Below are 27,237 nucleotides of genomic sequence, written 5' to 3'. Positions count from 1 at the left end.
AGAGGCCCCACAACTTTGGGGGTGTTATTTGCTCCCTTGTCACTGATGGCCACACAACTGAGTCACCTCACAGAGCTCAGAAGCACTGAGGCATTGAGAAGGACCTTGCCTCTGGCTTCTCTACCCCTGGCACAGCTGGTGCTGATCAGAAGGCTGTCACACTGGATCTCACTGTACAAGAAGCTGCAACTCCAGCTGTCACCTGATTGAACCGAAGACAAACTAAACTGGAGGTTGGTTTAGATCCTAAGGACTACATGGAAATGTTGTTTGAGAGAGATCAAATACACAGGAAAGTCATTTAAAGCTCTGAACCTTCATAAGACTTGAAAATGGTTCTGAATGCCCTGGAAGGCCATGCAAAGGCTTTGAAAGGGAAGTGCAGGTCTGTCGTGGCCAAGACCTCGCTCCAACCCGGCATTTGTGTCCCTTGGATCTTGTCAGCTGAAGAAGAGAGTGACCTGGGAGACACCGAGGGTGAGGCAGCTCCTCTGAACAAACTGAGTCCCTCTGGGGTGAGACCACCCTTGCCTTTCAAAGCACAACACTTGCTCATACCTCTGTAATCCCAAGAGAAGGCACCACGTGCCAAGGAGGGAAATGAGGAGAGGGGAGAACGACCCCTCAGGCGTGGGCTGGCCGAGCACAGGGGCCTGAGCCCTGGGATTGCTGGAGGAGATTACAGCAAGGAAGATTAGGAACTCTAATATGTGAGCTGGACAAATCTGGCAGCTGCATCACGTAATCCCCTTTCTGACAATCTCAATGCATTTCTGCTGGCCCATCCCCCAGCCCAGGAATGTTCTGAACCCCAGCAAAACATGTTTCATTTTCATTTTGTAATCAAGAGAACGAGCCTTTGTGTGCACACAGTGGCTCTGTGACAACCAATTCCATTCTGCTGCTCTTTAATGGCCAGATAAGTATATGCTGTTCTCTCTGCAGTATTTACCAGGCAGCAGAAATGGATTTATGTGTAGAAAATTGCTAGACAGCAAAGTAATCCTGCACAGCAATATGCCCAACAGATGCAGCATCACCCTTCCTCCTCGTGTTCTCTCTGCCAATGACCCCGTGGAGACGCTGGCAATAGGAACAACAGCCAGAGGATGTACTGTAGCTAGCTGAGGCTTCTGCTTCGCTCCGTTCCTCCCTCACACGCCTCCTGATGGTGATTTCAGCAGACTCCTTGTTGTTTACTCCCAAAGCTCCCTAACAGCCTTCCACAGCAAGCTGCACGTTTCCTTTTGCCTTCAACCCACCGAGGCTGGAGCGGCAGCGAGCTGCTGAGGGAAATGCCAAAGCAGAGAGCCTTCCCCCCTCAGCTCTGGAAACACCAGAGGCAGAGTTTACACAGACAAGAGAAGGGAATGCAGCTGCAGCAGCAAAAGCTCCTTCACCTGACGCTCATGATGTTGCCTTCGGGATGCTTCTGCAGGTACGCCTTCACCACCCAGGCTGTGTGCTCCCGGTACGTCATCACGCGGCTGCGGGGCGACAGAGACGCTCTGAAGGGGGGAGCAGCAGAGGTGAGGGGGGCAGGGGGGCAGGGGGCAGAGGAGGGGCAGTTACCATTCACTCAGAGCCATCCTCCTGTCGAACACGCGGATGGAGCCGTCGCCCAGCCCCGCCACGATCAGCGAGCGGTGGGAGTCGCAGGACAGGCTGGTCACGCAGCTGTCGGCTCCCGTGGGGATGTCCTAGGCACAGAGCACACAGCACCCAGCCTGAGACCATCATGTGTCCCCCAGTCACCACAGGCAGGGCCCCAAAGCAGATGGACCCTGTGTTCTCCTCCTCCCCTTCTGCAAGTCAGCCCCAAACCAAAGCAGGGCTCCCACCCGTCGCTCACAACACCGACACTCTTGGTGTGGAGTTTTCCTTCAGGCCCTCTGGACGTGTCCAGAAACAAGGGAGAGGTGACTGTGGATGATGGTCACTGTCACTGCTGTGTGTCTGAGCCATGAGTCTCACAGTTCAACCCAAAGAGCTGCTGCAGCCCCAGCCCCTGCTCCAGCAGCTTCCCCTGGCTCAGGGGGCACAGGAACATGTTCAGATGGGGTTGGGAACCTCCTGAGGAGCCTCCACACACTCCCTGGGCAGCCTGGGCCAGGGCTCCCTCCCCTCAGCACCAAAGGACTTTCTCTTTAGGTTTAAGTGACACTTGTGTTCCAGCCTGTGCCCGTCACCCCTTGTCCTGGCACTGGGCAGCACACCACAAAGCGTCCCCCCATCCTCACACCCACCCTTCAAGTACTTTTACCTGCTATAAGCAAAAGGATTGCTTGGAATAATCCCTCCACCTGTTACAAGGAAAAGCACCTTCCATTAAAGCAGGTGCCAAAGCTGAGGAGCACTGAAGGAGCTGGGTACCAGGCAGGAGGCACATCAGACCTGTCACAGCTGCAGTAGCTCCTCTCACACTCCCATTTCTGCCGTGTGCATCCTCCCAACCCCTTCCCCAGCCCTGCTGAGCGCAGATGCTGCTGCCCAGAGGCACCAGCCCCTGGGGCTCTGCTCAGCAGCTCGGGCTGCCCAACCCCAGGGCCTGCCTTTGAAGCTGGAACAAGCAGCAGAAGTGAAAATGAAGCACTGGCTCCTCCAGCTACCCCCTGAGGTACAGTGCTGGAGTTCAAAGCGTGGAAGGCACCTTTCTGAGGTGGGATTGCACAGCATCCCTGCTCTTTGTGCAGAGTTTCACTTTTCCAGTGTCACTGAGTCAGGGAGATTCAGTCATTTGAATTTCAACACAACCAGTCTTTGCCATCATAAAAGAAACATGTTTTTAGATATTTCCAGTGCAATCATTATCACAGAATCATTGTGGCTGGAAAAGACCTTTAAGATGGAGCCCAACCAATGAATCATCACAACTCAGAGGCTTTTCACCCCTTGAATGCTGCTGTTCCCTAATTTACATAGAAAAACAATGTGAAAGTAATTCAGATTAACACAGGCTTCACTCTCCTGCATTGCAGGGCCAAAGTGCTGTAATTAATGTCCATCCAATGGTAATTCATTTCTAGAAGCTTTAAAAGCAGCCTCCCTGTTGGCTCCAGCATGCTGACTCCACTCACTGCTCTCCAGCATCCCCCTTCCCAAGCCCTGCACCCTGCCTGGACCTGCACCCTACACCCTACACCCTGCCCAGAGCTGCACCCTGCACCCTGCACCCTGCACCCTGCCCGGAGCTGCACCCTACACCCTACACCCTGCCCGGAGCTGCACCCTGCACCCTACACCCTGCACCCTGCACCCTGCCCGGAGCTGCAGCAGCCCCCAGGAAAGCTGCCCCCTGAGCACACAGCAGGACTCTGAGGCCGGGAAGCAGCAGCCCCACGACCTGTCAGCTCTCACACACCAGTGTGTGGCTGTGCCCAGGTAACTGGCTGTGTGGAGGGAGGGGTGCAGGGGCTGAAGGGCAGATGGTACCTGCACTTTCATCTCCCGGTCCGTGTCCCAGATCCGGATTATCCGCACGTCTCCCGACGTCATCAGCAGCCCCGTCTCTTGTTCCCAGTCGACCACCATTCCTGCTCCTATGACAAAACACAGGCAGGGTGTGCAATGACTCTGATTCAGGGCAGAGCTGCACTTCCCAGAACAGCAGCTTCCAGGATCTCATGCTCCAGAAGCTCAGAAGAGGAGACGTGGAACGACAGACACGGGCAGCCCAACGCCCTCTGAGCCCAGAACACCCTTGTCCCCTTGTCCCACTGAAGTGCTCAGGAAAGCCAAGGTGCAGATGGTCCCCACAGACAGATGAGTATGTCCCCTTTCAGGGATGCTGCCAAGCTGCTGAGGGCTTCCAGGGGAGGCTTAACAAATGAGCCACCACTTCACGAGGGTTAAAGGACTGAAGGAGACTCACACAGGACCTGGGAGCCTCTGCATTACCAGGGTTCCTCCTTCTAATGGAAACATATGGCTAAGGTGAGATGTTTCTGAAGAAGGAAGAGCAAAGTCATTGCTGCAAAGATGCTCAATTAGACAGCTTGGTTAGAGTAAACCCCAGTTTGCTACACAGACAGCAAGGAGGGGAACACTCTGCAATCACACGAGCTGAAGCACATTTCCGAGAGCTTTTTGCTCCTCATCTTTGAGGGCATAAACTGATCGCTGGGAGAAGTTTAGAGCATCCTCCCATCCATGCTGGAAGAGAATTAGAAGGGATTTTCTGTCCCCAAAGCACCTGCTGCCAGAGGTGGCTGCACGCTGTGACCGCCTGAACTTTGCTGGTACAGCAGAGAAGGGTGAGTGTGTGGCACCTCCCTTCCCAGCCCCATGGTCCCAAAGCCACGGCGTGAGCTGGCTCTCTCCTAAGCACAGGAGCATCAGCACAACCCAAAGAGTGGGCCTTGGGAAACAGCTGGTGATGAAAGCCCTGGACCAGCAGGGGAAACCCCCACAGAACAATCCTTGTCCACTCAATTAGAAGGGACTTGTAGCTGTCCTCTGACAATCTCAGGACACCAATCGTCTGCTTGATGCTCCAAAGGCTGACCAACCCCACATCTATGGGTTTTCTGGGGAGCCTCTTATTCATACACATGAACAAAACCCCCCAGGGGCACTACCTGAGGGAACCAGGCAAGAGCTGGGTGTTGGGTTTGCTGCCCTCCCTCGGGCAGAGGCAGCAGCAGCTTTTCACCCTCTGGTCCACGCCAGGCTGAGCTCTGGTGCTGAGCAGCATTTGATAAGCACCTGCAGCCCGCTGTCAGCACTCTGCAATGCACCAGGACTGCAGGCTCCTGCTCACAGACACTCACAGCTGCTTGCAGGGGGATTCCTGTGTTTCCACTCCGCAACTTGTTTGTCCAGAAGGCACAAATGAGAGCTCATCTCGAATTATTGCCAGGAATTAGCCCCAGAAGGACATTCAAACCTACCCCAGCATGCCCCTGTCACCAAAGGGCCACAAGTGCCTTTTATCACACCAAACACCTTTGCAGGGCACAAGGCAAACAACAGAAGCATCCTGTGGACACTGAGTTTTCCTCAAAGACAATGCAATGACCTTGTTTTGCACAGACTCAGATAAAACCTTTTGCCCATCTCCCTTTCCTAAGCACTGCTCCAGCTGTTTCCTGACCCTGCTGCACGCCACCCAGTCACTGAGGTTTACTGACAGCCCATCACCTCACTGCAGGAAACTCAGGGCTCTGGGCTGAGCTGAGAGCTTGTGTCTTTATCTTGCAAGTCAAATGGGCTGTTAGCTCAGCCTGCCTGGCAGCTGGGGGGCTGTGAGGGGTCTGAGGCAAGCAGGCAGTGATTTAGATGATAAACCTCACTGGGGTGTTTTCATTTGTCACCTTGTTTACGGCCCCTGTGACAAGATGAACGTGGCAGGCTGAGCCATGGCATCAGGGCACCCTGTCCCTGACAGGGCTACACAGGCCACGTGCTCTCAGCCATGTTTAAAGCTCCTGACTTGCCAGTTACGTTCCTCAGCTTGAAGACAATGCTTTCCTTCAGTCTGATCAGCAGCAAGTCCCCAGTCTGCTGCAGTCCCAGGCACTTTTCTCTTGAAGGGGATGGAGGGGAACTGGCAGTGATGGCTGGTGGCTTTGGTGCTTGTCTTGCTGCATCTGCTGGGAACTGGAGCTCTGAGGATCTTTAGCAATGCTATATGGGTGGCCAGGGGATGGTTTTGCTGAGGGAAGAAGCTCCAGAGGGGTTTCACTCTGTGTAAAATGACACAGGGATCTCCCACGAGAAATGAGCAGAAAGGAGAAGGGCTGACTCTGAGGCAGAGGCTGACAGCCCAGCAGTGCAAAGAAAGGAGATGATGACGACGATGATGACGGTGTGTGACACAGCTTGTGCTCCTCCCAGCAGCCCATACAGCTCCTGTGTCCCTTACAACACTTAAATGGATGACAGAAGTGGAACCCTTCAAGCAGCAGCATCTCCATCACCCCATGCCAAGGGATCTCCTCTTCCCTGCCTCTGCTGCCTTATTCTCTCCAGAAAACACAAAATACCACTTTTGCTGCTTCTGATGCACAGGGTGGGCTCAGCTGTCCCAAAGCACAGGATGCCCACCCTGCACCACACCAGCTGGCACCAGAGTACTTGTGTCAAAGCCACAGACAGAGCCCTCCTGACAGCTTCCCACTGAGCCCAGGCCAGGCCCTGGTGAGGAACGGGGAAAGGGGATGTGACTGGGAACGCTAAACCACGATCCAAACGTGTCTGAGCAGAACAAAAGCCTTTGTGCACGAATTTAAGCTGCTCACAGGCATGTAAGAGGGGAAGAAAGCTCCCTCTGACTGTGAAATGTGAAATTCCAAGATGCCTCTCAGTATGAAGGAGGCACAAAGAGCTGAACTGTGTCTGAGTAAACACCACTGTGGTGGCAATGATGCACCGTTGGCTCGTGTTTGTGTGTTAAACTCCCAGGCTTTGGGGATGAGAAGCAAATGTGGGACTTGATACTAATGATCATTTCCTTTTTAATTAACAGAGGTCTTTCTCCAGGATGTTACAACTGAGACTGCAGGTCACCTGCTGGGTTCTGGCACCGACCATGCCTCTGAGTTCTGGCAGAGAGGGAATGTCCTCTGCAGTCCTGTGTCACCTCAGCTCCCTGCCCCAGCCACGGAGCCAGGGGCTGCATCTGCCACTCCACTCCCAAACTCCCACCTGCCTAAAGAGTCAGAGTGGAGAGGGGCAAGGCTGTGACAAGCAGCTGACAGAGGCCAGCAGACCCTCAGAAGCCAAGGAGCTGCAGCGACAGGCTCCCCAGCAACACACTTTTAGTGCATCACTAGTTAAGGTTACAGGTTTCCCATGAGGAATGTGTGTTCTCAGACAGTGCAACACACCTTCCCCAGCTCAGGACTTCTAAAGCTTTGTGGTGTGGGGTTTTTTTGTGTGATGGGAGGTTATGCCCAAGGAAACACACACCAACAGCCTTTCTTGAAGCTGGAGCTTTCCACAGCCATTCCCTCAGGGTGTCTGTCAGGATGGGAGAGCTCCTGTGTAAGTTCCACCCCATGGTACTGGTGATGAAAGCAGCTGCCTCCTGAGGCTCTGCAACATCACTGGAAGGTGCCCAGCCCATACTTGGCATTTCAGTGGGAGCAAGAATACCTGCATGGGATGCAGCATGAAAGCATCTCAGGTTCCCACTGATGGCCTTTTAAGCACGAGCCCTCGTGGCTGGGTGAGGAGCTGCTTCACTGCTTGACCTCCCAGCAAGCAGGGGAAGGCTGAACAACCTCACTCACCATTCATCTCCACAACACCCTTTCAAACAGCACTGCTCTTATGCCAGGGACTGTGCAAGGGAGAACAGGAGCTGTGCTGCTGGGAATCCAATTAAAACAACACAACCCCCTGGAGCTGCAACTTCTCCACTTACTTCACTGCCATAAAGAAATCTGACCAGCAGTAAGGTGCTTCTCCCAGTCCTGTTCCTTGGGGACCAGACACGGGCTCCCAGCAAGGCTGGGGCAGACTCACTCTACTTTTGCCTCTCTTGTTCTCTGGTGTAAGCTGTGTTGACAGTTTGATAGCATCCCCTCTGCCTGGGCTCCTTTCTGTTGCAGGCTGCCCCAGGCAGCTCCCAGGGAACCTTCCCTTCGGTAAGCTGCTGCCTCTCCCTCCAGCCTCTCCCATCTGGAGGCTGCCTCCCTGCCAGCAGCACTCACAGCAGCGGAGCCTCCCGAGGCCAAGCTCCTGTTCTTCTGCAGAGCAGCTATTTGACACCTTTCTCTTTGTTTCAGAAGCCCCAGGAGAGCAGGAAGGAAGCAGGGAGCTGGCAACCATGTGCTTGTTCTCTCTCACTTGGCAGGGCTAGAACAGATTAGGGCTGTTTATGTGTCAGCACCAACCACTCCCTGGGGCAGGAGGGATGGAGGTGGGCTCAGGTCAGCTGCAGACTCTCCCCAGCACAGCCTGCCCCGTGGCTGTGGGGCCTGAGCTCAGCTGCAGGCTTGGCTCTGGGGCCTGGGATGACCTGGACCATGAGGCCATTGGTTTCTCTCTAACTCACCACTGCTGTGCAACACAGCAGTGCCTGCTGACTCCTAAACCCAGCACGCAGTGACCCAGCCTCTCCTTCGGGACACGCTCCTCACTGAGCCCAGGCAAGGAGAACGTTTCTCTGGAGGAGAGCACTTCATCTGCATCCTGCTGCTCTGTTTTGCTGTCAGGCAAACAGCTGAGCTCATGCATTTTTCAGACTTCTTCAGTGGGAGAGGAGGAATCCTCCTGCTGCATCGATTCACTCCAACACCTGCCCAGAATCGCTGGCGAAGGCTTGTTATTGATTCCAGCTCTTTGTGTGCTCAGGACAGAGTGTGATGGCTTGGCACCGGCGCCTCAGCCCGCCAGGAGGGGCTGGTATTCCCTTCCACTGCCTGGAGTAGTGAGAGGGGAGTTCCCTGCAGCCAAGTCTTGCTGCTTGTAGCCTTTCTGTTTGCTGGTGGATTTGAAAGGCAGAGCCAGGCAGCCGGCAGCGTGGCTCATTTCTATCCCAGTGCTCTCTCTGAGATCTGCACAGCCCTCAAGAGCTGAAGAGCCCCGAATCACACAGCACTGCCATCATCTTTGGCCTGTTAATGGTTACAGACACAGCCAGCTCTTATCAGTCAGCAAATATTAACAGTTGATGAATAAGCCAAGATGCCTACGTCACCACTGACACCCATGGACGTGCCTACACACAAAGATGCCCTGGCACATCAGCCATCTGCCTCCCCCAAAGACCTCAGCAGCAGAGGAGGGGGCCAGCTCCAGAGCCATGCAGAGCCCTGGCTTCTACAGAGGGAGGCTGAGTGTTCATTCACCTTCCCTCCACGTAAGGAGCACAATTTGTAGCATTTATTAGACATATCCTTGCCAAAAGTCCACTATTTTAAGCCTCCTGGGAAAGATTCATCAGCTGCTTCTTTTCACATGGTCTTTACAGCAAAAGTGTGTTACAAATAAACCCCAGCAGAAGCCACATTAGCTGAATGGTGGCTGGGAACCTGCCATCCAAAGCCTCCTGTCCAGGGATGCTTCCAAATCTCCCTGGAAAGACATTCTGGTACCTCCCCCTCACGACTCCTCTTGCTGCAGGGAGCTCAGAAGGGATGATGACATGAAGATACCTTTTCCCAGGGGTCAGGCACGCTGCAGAGAGCACAGACACCCTCCTGCATCCCTCAGCTGCTGCAGACACACGTGGCGAGGAATGGAGAGGGACAGGCAGCAAAGCTGTCCAAGGACCACAGGGACCCAGCAGTCACTCCAACAACGCCAAAACCACCCAACCAACCAGTCAACCAACCCCAAGCCAGTCCAGGAGGTCCTTCCCACCCCAGCTGGGCATAGGTAACAGCAAAGAAGGCACTCACCTCCCTGTTTACTTCTGTCAAGATAGATTGAAACCCTTCGGGCCAGACCTGTGAGAAGACAGGGATTGAGGGGTTGGTGCCAAGGGTGAGTTGGTCAGCCAGAGTAAAAATAAACCTTAAAAAAGGATTAGGAAAAAAAAGCAACTCAAATGAAAGGAAAGAAGAGAAAAGAGAAGCAGAAGCACCAGGATCAGCAGATGCCTCCATCCAGGGAGCAGGCACCAGCTCACCTCCCGGGCAGCCATCAGCCGTGCCTCTCGTCATGTGTGAGGGAGGGAACCTGGCTGGCTGGCAACAGCACAGATTTGACACTTCTCCTTGAGCAAGGAGACCATCATCTGCATGAGCTGGTCCCTGAAGTGCAACACACCCGGGAGTGACAGACGGGAACGAGCTCGTGGCCCCCGCACAAACCCCACGGAGCGCGGGACGAGGCTGCCGGGGCTCCTCGCAGGGACAGGGGCTCCTCGCAGGGACAGGGGCTCAGCAGCCCCAGAGACCAGGGGCAGATGGTGAAGCAGCACCCAGAGAGCCTCAGGCACTTACAGCTGCTCCATTTCAACAACCTTCACCTGGGAAGTGAGCCTCAGGCAATGAGACGGCCCTTGCAGGCAACCTGGGGAGCAAGAGGCCCCTGGGGCAGCCCTGGAAAACCCTCACAGGGAGCTCCAGGTGTCCAGCAAGAGACTGGGCTGAGCCCAGCAGCCTGTGCCTCCAGCAGCCTGTGCCTTCAGCAGCCTGTGCCTCCAGCAGCCTGTGCCTCCAGCAGTAACACACTGGAGAAGGGAAGTCAGCAGGGGATGTGCAGAGGGCACCCGAGGAGCTGGTGGGGGAGCTGAGCCTTTGGGAAGCAGATGCTTGCACTCCCCTATTTTTCCAGATTCCAGACCTGTGCTGCTTCCAAGGGCAGAGCCATCCTGAGCAGGGGATGGTGGCTCCTTTCCCTTTGCCACACAGAAATGGCACCAAAGGTGCAGCTTTGCTGATGCACGAGCACGGGCACCCGTCGGGAGCGGCGGCAGCACGGCCCTGAGCCCACCCCAGGGCTCCCAAACACCCTGCTCTGCTCTGCACCAACTGCCAGAATTCCCCAGGTCTCCTGCTGGGAAATCACAGCTGCAGAGCACGTCAGCTTTCTGTTCTTCTGTCTGCTCACTGGAGAATGCTGCCTCTCCTGCATCTTTTGCCTTTGTCTCAGCCCCCTCCAAGCCTCGGGCTGGAGGCTGCCAGTTGCTGCCTTACAGCAGAGCTCCTGGTACCAAAGCTGCTCTCAACACCTTGGTTGTGATTGAAAGAGACTTTCTTGGTGCAACACAAATACAGATCTAAACAGGATCAAAATCAAAACAACCTTACACAGACAAAAGGTGCCCACACAGCAGTTTGCCAGAGTTTCAATTAAGACTCACTGATCTCAAGTCAACGATTAAGTGCCAAGTTTAACACACCCCCTTGGCTGTGTTGGCTCCTCTCTCTTCCCTCAGGCTGCACTCCACAAACCAGTCCTTTACAGGGTGTAAAAGTTCAAGTTCTGTGCCTGACTCTGGTCTGCTCCCCACTCTCAGCCAGCCCCTGAGCATGTTGTTGTTGACCTCCCATTATTCAGACAACCCAGGGATGCTTTTCAAGCCTCCAAAGGCTGTATTTAGTGTTGCATATTCCACTCTCCTTTATCAGTGGGAAAAACTGCCTGGAAAAGTCAGTGTTCTGGTAGCTGTCAAGATGACTGGTAAATCCAGAGCTGAGTAAGATGTGGGGGGAAAGGGTGAGAGAGGAGAGAAGGAAATCAATAGCAGGAGCAAACAAACCCCAGTAAAACTCCTGAGCTCTGCAGCTTCAAAGATGCATCTTCAGTTTTACAAGCCAGTGCTGGACCACAACTATGGTCTGGCAGCAGCAGCAAACTGTTGAAGAGAGTGTCATTGCCCAGGGGACTCCATCCACACAGCTCTGCTGAAGTGACTGCATCTCTTTCTCTCTCCTCTTTCTCTGAACCTAATTCTATTGTTCTGAAGGTGGAAAGCAAAGCAGACAGTACTGCCTCAGACCATGGGGGAAAGAGAAGGGCCAAAAAAATTCAGAAAGGGAACAGACTTGAAAGTTTCAACACCTCTGTTTTGGCAAAGTGTCAGTGTACAGCTCCTGCAGCTCGTGGCTCACTCAGCTCTGCCTCAGCTCTCGACCCATCTGCAACGTTAACGGATGCTAACGCTCCCTGCTGCTGTGTGAAAGGCCTGCAGGGAGCAGGGTGCCAGCAGCAAATGCCATGCCTCAGGAAGGTGCACCAAGGCAATAAGACAGGAAAGTGGAATGAGCCTGAAGGAGCTCGGGGAGAGCTGTCAGAGTCCTCCCAGACACGGCCCACGACGCAGCAAAAGCCGACGGTCAGAGCACTCGGGGGATCCCAGTTGTTTGGGTGAGTCTCTTATCAGCACCAAGAGCAAGGTCCTGAGTGCAGGGAGGGTAAATATTAACCAGCATCCTGCAGGAAAGCTGGAACAGCCCAACAAAGGGCAACTGGAGCTGACTACTGGCCATGTTCCCCCGCTGCATCCCTCTCCTCTCCTCTCCTCTCCTCTCCTCTCCTCTCCTCTCCTCTCCTCTCCTCTCCTCTCCTCTCCTCTCCTCTCCTCTCCTCTCCTCTCCTCTCCTCTCCTCTCCTCTCCTCTCCTCTCCTCTCCTGCCACTGCTGACACCTCTGAAAGGGCAGGCTTTGACCATGGTCATTTTCACAGCAGGCTGCAAACTCCCAGCAGCTTATCATCAGTTTTGTGCACACACCACAGAGCCTGAAGTGACCTCAAACACAGCTCTTCTTTCCCCAGCCGCCAGGGACGAAGCAGGAGGTGTGAAGGATCAGCACAGAGGAATGAGCCCAACAGGGCAGCGCTGGTCCAATCCAATGAATAGCTAAAAGAGCTGTGTCAGGCTCCTGTGATGAACCACATCAGCTCAGAAATGAGAACTGTCAGACTTTAAGGTCAGGATGAATTATGATGGCCATCTCATCTGGCCTCTTGCACAGCACGAGCCACAGAGCCTCACCCAGCAGCTCCTGCAGAGGCACTGAGGGAACAGCCACACAGTCACCACAACTTGTAGCTTTGGTCAGAATCAGCATCAGAACAGCCCCAGGTCTCAAGGGACAGAACATCCACCTCTAGTGTCCTAAAACAGACTTCAGGGTTACTCAGACGTTCCTTCTGCTTTCACCCTGGGCAGGGCTTAGTGCCAGTGCTCCTTTTTACATCCTTTTCTACCCCATTTCTCCAATACTCACAGCAGGTCAGTGTCTAACTGTGCTGTCCTGAGGCTGTTCAGCCTGGAGAAGAGCAGGCTCAGAGGGACCCTTACCAATGCTGATAAATACCTGAAGGGTGGCTGTCAGGATGGGGGGACACTTGGTGGTGTGGTGCCCAGCAACAGGACAAGGGGTGATGGGCAAAAGCTGGAACACAAACAGTTCCACTGGCACAGGAGGAGCAAGTCCCTTGGTGCTGAGGGGAGGGAGCCCTGGCCCAGGCTGCCCAGGGAGGGTGTGGAGGCTGCTCTCGGGAGGTTTCCAACCCCACCTGGACACATTCCTGTGCCCCTGAGCCAGGGGAAGCTGCTGGAGCAGGGGCTGGGGCTGCAGCAGCTCTGCAGGGCCCTGCCAGCCCCCAGCATTCTGTGACTGTGGTTCTGCACACGCTGGATTCACATCACACATCCTCTTGCCACCTCCTGACTCACACTGAGCAGCGAGAAAAAGTGCCAAAAGGTCACAGGTGCAACATGCAAAGCTGTGCACTCAGGAGGTAAGAGGCAAGATATGAGCCACCACCCCACCTGAGGGGAACAATAACCCCCCACCATGACGAGCAGGGAGCAGGGCAGTGCCCAGTCCCACCATTGTTCTACAGTTCTCTCCTTAGGAACATAGCTCAGGGGAGTGCTTGGGCCACCAGCTGCTGTGAGGCTGGTAAAGGACAGGGATGCTCCCAGCAAGAGGCTGCTCTGGGTGTCCTTCAGCCTGTGGGTGAGGCTGCTGTGTTTGGCTTGTTTTGTGAGAAATGGAAAGCAATTCCTCCCCAGGACCTGGCAAAAGGCCACCCCAGAAGGCAGAGACTGTTGAACAAGGATGTCACTGACAGCTGAAGTTCAGAAACTCCTTTTACTCTCCCCATCCCTATAACAAAATGTCCCCACCACCAATTATTTCTACCCCTTTCCTCACCCCCAAGGAAACTCGGTAGGGACCCACCTCGGGTGGTTGGCAGCATGTCTGACAGCCCCTGCCAGGCAGTTACCATCTCTGGGTTCTTTTCCAGGTCTGCAAAGTTCTTCCACACTCTGATGGCACCATCATCTTGGGAGGCACAGAAAAGCAGAACACAATGCAACACCACTGCTGATGCAAGGCTCTGAATTACTTGTGCACAACAAAGGAAGATGAGAGGCAGAACTGTGGTCACACAAACTCCAAAGCTGAGAGTGGCACTTGAACTCAATCCTTTTCATTAGAGTTGTTTTTCCTCTCTAAGCCTACCTCCACGAAACCTAAAGCATTGTTCTGCTCAGAATGGATCTGGAAGAGCTTTCTCCCTTCCCTCAAGTAACACCTGACATTAGATGTCGCTCCATTTCTCTGACCCAGCGTTTTCTCCAGGGTTTGTCTCTGTCCTCCCTGCTATTGGTGCCAGGAGCCAGAAAAGCACCCAGCTAAATACAAAACACAACCCCACAGAAGAGGCTGAACCCAAGCCCAGCCCATCAGCAGCAAATCCTTCAAGTACATTGTGTATTCTTTCTCAATTTGTTCCCCATCTGTGAAACTTTTGTGCTCAGAATCAATAAATGGGGAAGAAAATGTCCTAAACACCCTCTCAGCTCCTCTCCCATCTCTCTTAATTATACCCAACCTGTACATTTCAGCATGAAGTTTGAAAAGCTGTTGAAAACACTTGGGCTGACAGGTTTAGAATGGTTCCTTAGCAGAGGGACAGAACTTGCTCTGAGCCTTGGGAAAGGGCTCTTCACACTGGAGATCTGCCTCCCCTGCCTGAGACACAGGGACCAGGCAGGAACTCACAACTGTTTGAGAAGGTTGGTGCTTTAAGCAGCCCTGTCTGCTCTAAGGCTTGGAACTGCACAAGGGACAGAGCTGCACTGCTTGTGCTTTGGTTGCAGCGTGATTTCCTCTAACCAAGCCAAAGCCCGGTGAGGGGTTGCACAGGAGAAGCTTCCCCTGCCCCTGCCCCAGCCCTGCCCTCACACAGGGTGTTTACCTGTGGCAGTGAGCAGCAGGGAGCAGTCCTGGCCGTTCAGGTACTCCATTGCTGTGATCCTGGTGTAGCGAGGGTTCCCGTTGTGGAAGTAGTCCAGCTTCTCCCCTTTCTCCCAGTCCCAAAAACTTGGGGAGGAAAAAACACCAGGTCAGTGCTTTGGTCTCTGTGCAGGCTGTAGAGAGATGTACTCACACCAGCAAACTGGAAGCTACACACAGTGGATACCAGTTCAGCTTGGTTTCTCTCCTTTAGCATTCAGCATCATCTTATTAATGCTGAACATCAGCCTCCTGCCAGAGGACAGAGGCCCAGCAGGAAATCCCTGCTACGAGTGGCAGACCCACAGAGCCTCGAGGGCTGGGAGGGAGCTGGGAAGCTCATCCAGTGCAACCCCCTGCCAGAGCAGCACCCAGAGCAGGGCACACAGGGACTCATGCAGCTGGGTTGGGATGTCTCCAGAGGAGGCTCCACAGCCCATCTGGGCAGCCCCTGCCAGTGCTCCCTCACCTCAACAGGGAGGAAATTCCTCCTTGCAGCATTTCCCACAGAGAAGGGCTCGGTGCAACGCTCACAACAGTGACAGTGACCCCCAGGGACTCTGCCCCGTGGCCCTGCCAGGGGAAGGATGGCCAGGCAGGGCAGCAACAGCCTGTGGCAGCGCCACCGTGACTAGCTCCGTGCTCTGGGCTCAGCGCAGCGGCTGTCCCCAGCCCTCCCTCCCTCACCAGATGCTGTCCTTGTCAGCCACAGCGATGCAGGGGGTGAAGGGGTGGAACTTCACCACGGAGGGGACGCCGGGGTTCCTGTTGAGGAAGATCTGATCGTCCAGCCGGGAGATACCTGCGGGGCACAGGAGGCTCAGCCACACGGCTCCCACTCCCCAGCTTCCCACTGCTGGGGTCACCACCCTCCTCCTCCTCTTCCTCTCTCCCCAGTTCCCAGCAGACCCCACCAACGCCATCCAAGAGCCTCCTCAGATCCCAGCTACCCGTCAGTCCCGACTCCTCACGCTGGTTTCCTCACCCCTCAAACTGCAGCCACGGGTCAGGGGGTCCTGCACTTGGGCAGCTGAGGAGAGCAGGGCCAGGGAGCCCAGCCAGGCCCTGGGAAACCCCACTTGTGCTGCCAGAAAAGGCAATGTCATTTTTCCAAAGTGAAGTAAATGGAAACACGTTTTTCCAGGCCAGGACCCAGCGCTGCACTTCGGCTGCAGGATGGTTCATTCAACCTCCCATCTCAGTTCCTTCCATTCTCAGTTTCACTTGCAAATGAAAGACACCTCTGTGGTGCAGACACCTGCTGCTGGCTCAGGACCTTGCCCATCTTCCCTTCACAACAGTTTGCTGCTCACAGCTTTGGTGCCCCCCACACTGCAATTCTGCATCACAGCCTCAAGCCCAGGAGACCCCTCCTCAGCTCTGCTGTGCTTGAGCATTGCATCTCATTCCCATTGCAACACTGTGAGTCTGCTGTAAGTGCCATGGGCTGTAAGGGGTGAGTGATCACTCCCAGGGTGCAGCAGAGTGGGGAGTGTGAAGGTGGCTGAGATCTGAGTGTGTGGGGACTCGTCCAGCAGCTCAGCAGGGGCAGTTCCCAGCCCAGCCAAACGGCCTCTGCCACACGTCAAGCACAGCCTGAGCCTCCTGAGCTCTGAGGCTCAGCCTACAACATTCAGTCTTCTGCCCCTTTCAAAACACAACCTGCAGCATCCATCCCAGCTTTCAGGGCAGGGAGGAAAAGCCCAAATGGTCCATCAATAGCATCTGCTCAGAGCCTCTGGGCTATGGATTCTGTGCTGACAGCTCCGGCTCTTGTGGAGCTGCCCAAGGGGTCAGCTGCTGCCCATCAGCTGAGAGGGCCCAGGAGCCAACACCTGCACTGGAAATCGAATGCTCTGTCGATTCCTGCAAGCAGGGAAACCTGCTTTCCTGGCCAGCTCTCTGCACCCTGCAAGGAGCCATCACTCCCAGGCTCCTGCAGCCCACTGGCAGGTCAGGCAGCCTGGTGCCGTGCTCCAGCCAGCCCTTGTGATGACCACACTGCTTCTGGACACAGGGCTGTGGTTACATTTTCAAAGGGCAAGGCACACTTTTGCAGCTAAAGGGGAGGCTCCTCTGGTCTGAACAAACCCAGCAGCTGGGAAGGAGAGGTGAGCGACTTCAACAGCTCAGGGCAGCACAGCACAGGCTGAGGGTCACCGCGGGGCTGCACTAACTGGGGCTTTACAGCTCAGTGCCCTAAGCACAGTGCTGGGAGCTGCTGGGAGCTGCCTGTGGTGTGTGTGAGAGGGGCATCACTCACCCCTCTGGATGATCTTCTGCGCCTGCTTCCTGACACGGGCGTTGCGCAGGAACCGCCACTCGCGCTCCTTGCGGATCTGGCTCTCCAGGTCGTGCTCCTCTGGGATCTTTCAGTGCATCAGCATGGCCACAACACAAAACAAGAGGCACTATCACAACTGCACCTTTGGAACAAACACTGCTGCACGTGCCTGTCACACTGAGGACTCAGACTGTTTGCTCTTGAGGGTCACCAGTGTCAGAGAGAAGGGAGGAGCTGCTGGGGCCTGATGGCATTAAACACTTGAGCACCTTTCTGATCTAAATCTTTCCAATCATCTGCCATCTCTTCCCCTTTCCTTTTGTTTTCCTGGTTTTGTTGTGGCTTTAAGTCACAGGCATTTCTCCAAAGCAGTGCCCTGGGGTTTGTGAAGAGCCATGCACGTCCAGAGCCCCTGTTGCTGCTGGGATGGGCTGGGAAGGAGCCTCCTCCTGCTCACACACCATCCCTGACACTCCCTTCCTCCCTAAGCACCGAGAGCCCAGCTCCAGAGCAGCACACATCACTCTGCTTAACACTTTTCATCCACAAAGCATCACGTAGCAATCCTGAGATTAAAGGGAGAACAGAGCTTTGGCACAGGCAGAGGGCTCACAACACATTAAATCCTCCTTTGTTGCTAACAGATGACTGCAGGCCACAGGCTTCACTCTCTAATCCCTCAGATGCTCAGATCACCAACGTCACGTTTACAAGCACCAGCAGCTGATTGAGTTTCCCACACCAGACCTGGCTGCAAGGCAACCATGGGCCTGTGTCATCTTCCCTTGACCACACACAGACCTCCACCTGAAACTGGAGAGAGGCCCTGGAGCAGGATCCAGCCCCTCAGATCTGGTTTGTTGTCTTTATCCCAGCCCTCAGCCCCAGCTTTGGCTTTGGCACCCTCCACATCTGTCCTGCAGCCAGGAGCCAGTGTGGCACTCTGCCCCAGCAGCTGGGCAGCGATGGGAGAGCAAAGGGGCTGCTCCCCAGGACTGGCAGGGTCACAGCTGCTCCTGCCCGTGGTCAAAGCACAGCAGCAAAAGGGAAAAACCCCCCTGATGCCAGCCCCCAAAGCACTGCAGGAGGGACAGACAATGTCTCTTTTATCTAATGGTTAAAAAACTACCCAGCTGCTCCAGAAACACTCTTGCATCAATTCAGGGCTGAGCTAGAGGACTCTGTTCTAGCCTCTTTCAGTGATGGCTGATGCAAGAGGAGTCAGCTCTTGGAGAAGAGAGATGTAAAGCACAAAGTCCTTTCCCTCCTGCCCCATTCCCCACAAACACACACTTCTTGCTCCTGAATAACAAAGTTCTCAAATCACCTGTCACCCCTGTGTATGCACTGTACTCTGGGAAACAACTGAGCTGAACTCCTGCCTCTCTCAAACAAAGCAGCCCCAAAACCTCACCCTCCACCCCTGCTCCTGGCAAACCCCAAGAAGCACCATTTCAGTACCTCACGAGCACAGCATCCATTAGACAGGCCATGACAAACAGAGAGGCAGAGCAATAAACAAACCCAAGATCAAACACACCAGAGGAGATTTGTGAGCAGAGAGATTACACCTACACCTTAATGAAAATCCAGCTTCCCTGGGAATAAATGAAAGCAAGACCCAGCAGGCCAGGGGAGGAGAAGGGAACAAGCAGAATGGTAAATTCTCCCACAGGCACCCAGAGGCTTTCACAGTTTAGGACTAAGAAATATGCAGTTATGCAGCTGAGCAAAGCTCTCCTCATTCTGGCAGATAAAGAATATCAGATTAAAGGAGTTGCTGGGCTTTTCAGGTCTGGAAAAGGCAGCTGAGCAGGCACTTGCTCTTATCATCTGGTATCAGCACTAAAGATTCCTCCCATAACAAGATCCCTCAGGGTATGGGCCCTGGACAGCATCAGTACCCTGCACATGGCACCACAAACCTCAGCCAGGGCTGGAGGAAGCCTCAGACAGGGCTGCAGCCACTCAGTGTGAGGGACCATGGGATGAGACAGTGACAAGAGGGAGACAAGCTGCAGGCTCCCAGCCAACGGCCACAGGAAGGCACAGGCACAGCCTGGGACTGTCAGCTCCAACCACCACACTGTCTGTGCCAAGGGCTCTGCACATGGAGGATGGCAGCACCTTGCAATTCCCAAGGGAGCTTCCTGCAAAGACACTTCTGCCAGGATCTGTGTGTCCAGTGGCTTCCCACAGCCCCAGCTGGGCTCACAGCTGAAAATGCCCAAAACACACCGAGCACTACAGACTTAGTCCAGGTGTCCTCTCCTGACCAGGCTCTGGGGCTCACCAGCCCCAGTGTTGTCACTGAGCTGGCTGATGCTGCTTGCAATTTGGTGAATGGGCAAGCTATAGCAGGCCTGAGCCTGCATGGGAAGAAACCTGCAGGAGGGTCACAGAGCTTTGAGAACAGAGAAAACCAGCAAGAGTAACACAGAAGAACAGCTGTGGCTCCTCCTGAAGTGTTACCAGACAATATCCCTAGTGAAATAAACTCTGTTGAACTCAGTTCATCCTTAAGAAGTATTGCACATAGCTGTCACCAGGCAGAGATGCTCTGTGCCAGTTGAGCTGAGCCTGACACAGGCCATCAGTGTACCTCATCTAACCAGGGAAGGTGTGAGTGGCTGAGCCCTTGCAGGGAGCTGGAACAGCCAGAGCATGCAGGATAAAAGCAAGCCCTTTCCCTGAGCCCTCCTGCCTGCAGGACAGGGCTGTGGGGCTCAGCAGGGGTCAGCAGGGAGCAGTAAGTGATGAACCTGTGAAGCCCAGTGAGGAGCTTGTGCAGAGCAGGCAGCACAGGGCTGCGTCAGGCTGCGTGTGCAGCAGCCAGCTGTGACTCCAGCCCAGCTGCTACTGGCTGCTAACCACAAGTCATTATTCAGAGGAACTCCTCAGGCTCATCACTCACGTCTCTCTCCCTCCCCTCCTCCCAGCCAGCTCCCACTGAACATCAGAAAGTCATTTTAGTAAACAAGAGCCTGGGTTTGGCTGTTGCTCAGCTCCCCCCCAGCAGAGCTCAGGAGGGATGGGGGAGGCACAACCCTGCTGTGGGGTGAGGACCACACTGTGCCCCCGACTCCTGGCACCCACAGAAACCAATCACACTCCTGAAACCTCCCACCAAGCAGTGCCACTTGAAAGCCAACCAAGTTCCTCTTCTTTCACTGTTTGTTTCTGCCTCTCGACATGGGAGGGGAGGGGGAAGGTGCAGCACATGGCTCCAGTAGTAAATACTCCTCCTCTCCTCTCCTCTCCTCTCCTCTCCTCTCCTCTCCTCTCCTCTCCTCTCCTCTCCTCTCCTCTCCTCTCCTCTCCTCTCCTCTCCTCTCCTCTCCTCTCCTCTCCTCTCCTCTCCCAGGACTGTGAACGAGTGCCAAGGCACAGTGCTGAAGTTAAAGCAAGGATTGATCAGGAAGGATTGCTTATGTAATTCTCACCTTCCAGGATCCTCACCAGCTCCTGCCTGCATGTTCTGCCAGCCCTGGCAGTAGCAGATGCTGGCTCCCTGTCTCCTTGACTCAGGGCTTCCTGCGAGCTGGCAGCGAGCTCTGCTGTGCTCCCAGGCCAAGGGCGGCCGCAGAGCAGCCCTTTGCCACCACAGCCCTCAGCAAGAGGAGAGACTTGTGTGGGAACCAGAGCTGGGGGAGGTGTCTCTTTTGTTTCCTGGCACACTCAGGATTCACGATGCAGAGTTTTCTTTCTCCATTTATTTGATTAGATAATCAATAAATCAGTGTGATGGCTGGAAACCCAGCCAGTGATTTACACTGGAAATTAATCCCTCAGTCTTTCCAGTGCAAGCATCCTCAGAGCAAGGGCTGTGAAGCAAAACTAAAGTCATCCATTAAATATGACTAAGATGCACTCACAGTCATTTTATGTTTATTCATTACAGGAACAGTTGCCTTGTCTCTCCCTGTTTGTGATGGGAGGCAGCACCTCCAAATGAAGTGCTGGAATTAAACATCAATATCGTCTTCTTCCATCAGTGCTCTGGAGACTTTGCTCTTTGCCTTTTTCATGAGGCTGAAGCTCCCAAAAGGCAGCAGCCACCAGCCCAGGCTGTTTGTTCCTTGGTGCTGCTGGAACAGCAGTTGTAGGACAACATCCCCCTTCCTGCACAGGTTGTTCTGCCTGCTGACACCAGCAGCAAGCCAGAGGCTGGCAGATGGACCTCTGCACACAGCCCCTGTCCCAGCACACAGCCCCTGTCCCAGCACACAGCCCCTGTCCCAGCACACAGCCTGGACACTCCCACCACAGTTACATGCAATTCCCTGTTAGGACAGCACAACACACAAGTTTTCCTGCAGAAACCCTCTCCTTGGCCTTTTAAAGCTGCTTCACAGAAGTAATGGGGAAATCAATTCTCCTCCCTTTGCTTTACTAGGAAACATTGCCTTTGATTTGCTCAAACGCCCCCTGAAGCATTGCTGCTGAGGACAGGCCCTGCTCAGAAACCTCAGCCCTGGGCACTGAGTGTTTCCAAATGAAAACACCTTCACTGCTACAGAACCACTGGTGCCACAGCAGGGAAAGCTGCAGAGACAGAGCACTGCACACATTGCTGGGTGTGCAGCACGTGATGCTCGTGGTGGGACACTGGGCTGCAGGGAAGAGCCCCCATTTCCATGGGCATTAGTCCAGGAATGCAGCCCAGTTTCTATTTCCTCCCCTGAAGTAACCTCCTCTGTTTAATGCAGATAAAGTAGTAAACCCCTACACACAGCCACACGGTGCTCCCCATCTGCCCACTGACCTGCCCCTGATGGCTGCCTGCTGTGATTGATTTCACTAATAAACACCCCCCTTTTCACTGGGAAGAGCTTTCCTTAACAAATGTTTTTAATAAGAACTAAGAGATGGAACACCACCCTCCTCCTCCTCCTGTACTCTCTTCTGGACCTGAAATTCATCTTGTTGAGAGAAACCCCTGGTTTAAAGCCTGGCCAGGCAGCCAGGCCCCAGGGGCCACAGGGACACCCTAATGAATGAATCTGCTAATGACAGCAGAAGAAAGTGAATTCCACCAGCAGCTGAGGAGGTGTCAGGACATCAGTTTGCCACCTCAGCCCTTCCTTCCTGGTGATTCTCTGAAGAAATCAAAGCCACACAACAACTGCTGTAACTACTTCTGTGATAACCTTCAGCTTGGGGGCAGTTACCTCACCTCATCACTGCAGATGCTGTCAGTGGAAGGAGTGGTGATGGATGGCTCAGTGGCCACGCTGGGATGAGACAGCACATCAGATGGGCAAGTTCTGCATTAGTGAGGTTTAAATATCAGCTTTTGGATGCAGAGGCCTGTTGTGGAGTGGCTCAGGTGATGGCACTAATACAGGCTGTGTGCTATTACCCACAGAACCTGCAGCACCTCCAGGAAATGAGGCTGGAAGCTGTGTTCCAGTTTGTGTGCCTGGAGGCTTGCCTCATCATGTTTGCTTATAGGAAAGGAGAGATTTACTGCTTGCCTTGAGTTCATACTTAAAACTGAAACCTGATCTTTGGCTAAAAGATTCTGGGAATTGGATGTTTTTCCTTTCCAGTCACTGACAATCTTTGCTCATCTCTTAGAGCTGTTTTGTTTCCTTCCTAGAACAAGGCTTCAGCGAATCTCTTGTGTCACATAAAGCCAATTTAGTTACCAGAACACACTCACACCTAAAAAGCTCTCAGTGGAGATTCTTCATGGCAAAAAAGGAGAGTGGCAGCAATACAACTCTTCTTTAGCTTTAAAACCCAGTGATGCTTCCCCCAGGCAGCCACACAGAGGGCCACTCACAGCCCTGCTCCCTTTTGGGTTCACAGGGTTCCTGTGGGCTGAGCACAGCTCCAAGTCATGCTCAGGCAGAGTCCAGCCTAACCCCAAGCGTGGCTGTGTCGTGCTGCCACTGGGATGATGTGGCCTTCACCCAAAGCAGCAGTCTCCACTGTTTCTCTGCTTGTTTTAGCATCACCACAGCCAGCAAATTCAGCCAGGAGATCAGAAAGGAAACAGCACCTCTCATTCTCCAGCCTCTAGCAGCTCTTTCTGGAATAAAGGGCCTTCCTGACTCCATTTAATACCACAGTTTCCAATATATAGACAACCACAGCATTTAAAATGAAGCAGTTGCAATGCAACCTGCAACTGGGCAACACCTGGTGGGTCCAGAGCAAGTACAGAACCTCTCCTCACTTGTACGTTCTTGCATGTGCTCCATGGGGTGCAGGGCTTTTGTTCTGTGAACTTTCCCCCATAATACATCCCTGTTCCATCTGGCACTAACTCTTCTGCTCCCCCTGAGGACTTCTTCCCTCTTCCTTTAGAAGCCCAGTGGTCACCCAGCTCCCAGAGCAGCACAATGCCAATAAATCCCCTCCCTTCCCTCCCCACACTGAGCAAAAGAAAGGGAAAAGCAAAAGGGAAAGCACAAGCCTGTGCTCAGGACACTGGTGCTTTTCAAGAGCTGCAGTGCCCTGGTGCAGAAAGCACCCAGAGATAAAGCATTACCTTCATGACAGGCTGAGCAAAGTACTTTGCACTCCAGTCACAGAAACCCGTCTGCACTGTGGCCGAGATGAAACTTTTGTGCCCAACGGTATCGTCGGCGTCGTCGGTCGTCTGTGAGAGAGAGAAGAGGCTGTTCCCCCACGGCCCCCGGCCAGGGGCAGCAGGCACACACTGCTGGGCATGGAAAGGCTCACACACGTCGCCAAGGAGGGCAAATGTCTTACACCCAGCTCTAGGATCACTGGCATGGCATTAACTCATTGCACACAAGATCTGCAGAGCCCAGCCCCAGCCCCAGCCCGGCGGCGCAGGAACGGCGCGGGAGGCTCCTCAGCGGATCCTCACCGTCTCCCAAGCGTCTGGTGTGAGAAACAGTGGAGCTGGGAAGATGGTTCAGGATGGAGCAGAGGCAGACACTGCTTCAGATCAAGGCCACATATGGGCTGAGTGTCTGTTCCGAAGCACAGGCAGCCCAGAAGGGAACAGACCCCCCGGCAGTCCCTCAGCCTGCAGCCAGCGCTTCAGAGCTCTGATCTGGGACAGAGCTGCCACCCCCCAGGAAGGGAAGGTTTTTCCTGCCAAGGCTGCCACACTTCTTTCCTGTGATCACACAGGACTGACTCCCCACCTCCGGAAGCTTCTGTCAGAGCACTCACTGAGGAAAGGCAGAAATGCCAGTTTAAGGGAAGAGCAGTTGCCTCAGCACTCACAACAGCTCAGGTGCTGTGCTGTCCCCTTTCCCAGGGGCTGCACACGCCTCAGAGCTTCAGCATCCTTCTCTTCTTTAGCACCAGGAGGGAGAAAAGCAGGGTCAGTGTCCTCCCTCCATCATGCTGTGTGCACAGGCAGCAGAGCACATCTGCTGCCTTTCCAGTTTCACCCACAGAGCCAGCACCAGAAACACCCTGGAAATGTGAAGCAGAGGGAGGGGCAGACAGAGAACTACTGCCAGATGGGTGAATCCTGAAGAACACTGACCACTGAGAGGGAACAGCCTCCATCTTCAGGTGACACCACAGGCACACCCAAGCAAGCTTGTGCTCATCCACATTCATCAGACATGGCTCATCTGAAGCCATCTGCAGTGACACTCAGAATCCTTGGTGCACACTAAAAGCTGACTGATTGCTCCACTTGGCACCACATCAGTGCTTCTGCAAATGCAAAGATGCCCAGTGCCCAAATGCTTCAGAATGCTGAAAGGAACACAGCTCCCTGGCTGAGGAGTCACTGCCCTTCCTCTCAGAGCTCCTCACAGCTCGTAACCGCTCAGCACTCTTCCATCAGGGCGACCTGACACGAGCTTTGCTCTTCCTGGGAACAGTCTGGGCTCACATCCTCCTTTGGGCTGCAGAGCAGGTATGGGGCTGCTGCAAAGGAGACTATTTGGGTGCAGCAGCACTAGTGGCCTCTCAAAAGGAAGGACAGTTTGGATGCTGAAGGAAGAGGAATCTTCCCTTTTTCCTCCTCAGTCCCAGCTTTGCTGAAGTTGGAGAAAAAGCATCCGAGGGCCACAGCTCTGGCTCTACGGTACCACCCAGGCAGGAAACGGCTATGAGACAATAAGCATCACCTCTGACTAAGCACTGCTTTGCAGCAGGAGTGAGCAATGCCCTGTCAAAAGCTACAAACCCAAACATATCCTGAAGAAAAAAGCCCCCAGTTTTTATTTGGGTGGTCAGAGGAAGCCAAAGTGCAGAACAGCAGCGGGAAGCAAACGTGGGAACAAACCACACAGAGCCTGTGACAAACCCCAGAGGCGGGGGGAAGCAGTCAGACCCGAACAGAAAGGCTCTTTACCTGCTCTGGCCCTTTGTCAAACATCTTCCTGGTCCTGGGGAACTGGTGGGAGTGGGGGGTGTACTGAACCCCCACGCTGCTGACGTTGGCAGGTCGCACAGACGCCATGTCCCGGCTCACCGGCTGCTTCGGCACGTCGTTGGTCAGGCTGGAGCTGCTGGTGCTGGTGGCTGGGGGTGACCCTCTGCAGAGCAAAGCACAGGCACAGGACTGAGGGCTCACTGCACACGAGACACTTGCATGGGAAGCAGGTTACTGTTGTTTCTTTAAGGTCCATACTTGACTGTTGTGCTTCCTCTACCAAACCCAACGGACACAATTCCCACTGTGCCCTCCAAAGACCTCCAAAGCCCCAAGGAAGAGTGAGCCCAGACTGAGGACAGGAAAAATGAAGCTGCAGGGAAGCTGCAGGTCTCAGGCCACAGCTGGCCTAAGCACACCAACCGGCCCCTGAGCCTCAGTGAGGAGACTGGGAGTCCCGCTGGCCCACGGAGAAGCATCTTAACTGACAGGTGAACTGAGGCTTGTCCTGGGGCACAGCTACTCTGTGCTCTCAGAAAACACAGAAGGAACATCCCTGTGCAGCCCTGGGCCCTGTGTGGCAGCTCTGAAGCCCAGAGCTGCCCGTGGGTCCCAGCACTGTGGGTGCTGCTGCCTCCTGGAGAGCGTGTCTTGGGAAATAATTACACTCTCAAGTCCTGGCTTCACCCATCAGTGATCCATTTCCCTGCAGCTCAGGCATGGCTTGATGCTCACCACAGAACCCTGGCTTTTACCCACTGAAAGCAGGGAAAATACAGACGAGTTCAACGGGAAGCAGCCACCACACGGCTCAGGCCAGAGCACGGTGAGACACCAACACTCTGCTCCCAATCGATCTTCAGAGAATTAGTTTGGCTCTTGGGCCTAAAAACAATAACAGGAAGAAACTCCCCACCTTTTCCCACAGCTCTTGGTTTCGAACACCTTCCCAGCACCTCAGCAGGATGCCTTGGCACGCTCACTGAGCCCGGGGCAGCGCCCAGGGACGGCTGCTGGAGCGGGGAAGGGAGCGGCTCAGGGCGCTGGGAAGCGCTGCAAAGCCAGGTCAGGGCTTACCCCACTTGGTGGATGTGCATGCCCTTGTTGGTGGGGCTGGCAGGGGCCGACTGGGTCAGCGAGGACGTGTCCAGGATGCGCTGGGGACGAGCGTTCACCGTCGCCTAGAGGGAAACACAGCAGAGTCCTGAGGAGCCACGAGTGCAGAGCGCCAGAGGACTGCAGTTCTTACTACAACCACCATTCCAGCCTGCATTGGGACCCTGATTTCGTGGTTTGAGTCAGAACTCTCCTCCTAAATCCGTCTGCTGCCTGGAGCTGCCTCCTGTCACTGCTCTGTCTCCCCTAAGGAGAGCTGAGCTATTCTGCGCTTTGTCACTGGATCAGCATCACATCCACTCTGGTGGGGAAGGCAGAAGATTCACACAGTTGGATTGCTCCAAGCTCTACAAAACACAGCCAGTCTTCTTGCAGAAAGGTGCCCTGGCACTCAGCCACCAGCTAGGAGAGACCTGCTTCTGGAAGAGCCTGAGAAGTTACTGTCCTTTCTCCTGGGGACTGCTTCAAACTCAAGGCAGAGGAAAGGCAGTGAGACGTGCACAGACACCACTGTCTCACACTCCTCCAGGCTGAGCACGCTGCTCACCCCGTGCAAACAAGCCTCCCCTTGAGGGCAGGGAGAAGCCTTCCCTGGCTTAAGGCCTCCTTTCCTCCTCTTCCACATCACCCTGCCTTCTGTGAAACGTTTGCAGCTTCTCACATATTGAAATACCTCCTAAAGGAAGTCCCAGACTGCCACAAGAATCCTGGAGGGACAAATATGTCTCTCCCACAGGCAAGAGGACTTTCACCACCTCTTTGAACACGAAGAAAATCCCCATCTAGCAGCACAAGAGCTGAGGGCTGCAGGTCAGAGACACACAGGGTGTTTGCCTGGGGGCAGCAGCTCCCTATTTCCTGGGCA

At 54.4% G+C, this 27,237-nt stretch overlaps 1 protein-coding gene across 3 annotated transcripts in view; it reads right to left on the bottom strand.

The window, feature by feature from the left end:
* RPTOR (regulatory associated protein of MTOR complex 1) overlaps positions 1-27,237 on the bottom strand; it is a 125,730-nt gene that overhangs the window by 5,197 nt on the left and 93,296 nt on the right. For 2 of the 3 annotated variants that reach the window (XM_062010874.1, XM_062010876.1), the window contains 11 exons: positions 26,334-26,437; positions 25,236-25,419; positions 23,436-23,546; positions 16,916-17,021; positions 15,340-15,454; positions 14,615-14,739; positions 13,591-13,695; positions 9,348-9,395; positions 3,433-3,539; positions 1,573-1,700; positions 1,401-1,487 (listed from right to left, as the gene is read on the bottom strand). In XM_062010874.1, the coding sequence (XP_061866858.1) occupies positions 1,401-1,487; positions 1,573-1,700; positions 3,433-3,539; positions 9,348-9,395; positions 13,591-13,695; positions 14,615-14,739; positions 15,340-15,454; positions 16,916-17,021; positions 23,436-23,546; positions 25,236-25,419; positions 26,334-26,437 (1,220 nt within the window). The remainder of the gene's footprint in view (positions 1-1,400; positions 1,488-1,572; positions 1,701-3,432; positions 3,540-9,347; positions 9,396-13,590; positions 13,696-14,614; positions 14,740-15,339; positions 15,455-16,915; positions 17,022-23,435; positions 23,547-25,235; positions 25,420-26,333; positions 26,438-27,237) is intronic. The other variant, XM_062010875.1, reaches the window with a different exon arrangement.

Source organism: Colius striatus, chromosome 18, assembly GCF_028858725.1.
Source record: "Colius striatus isolate bColStr4 chromosome 18, bColStr4.1.hap1, whole genome shotgun sequence".
NCBI lineage: Eukaryota > Metazoa > Chordata > Aves > Coliiformes > Coliidae > Colius > Colius striatus.
This window is presented reverse-complemented; position numbering and strand designations above follow the sequence as displayed.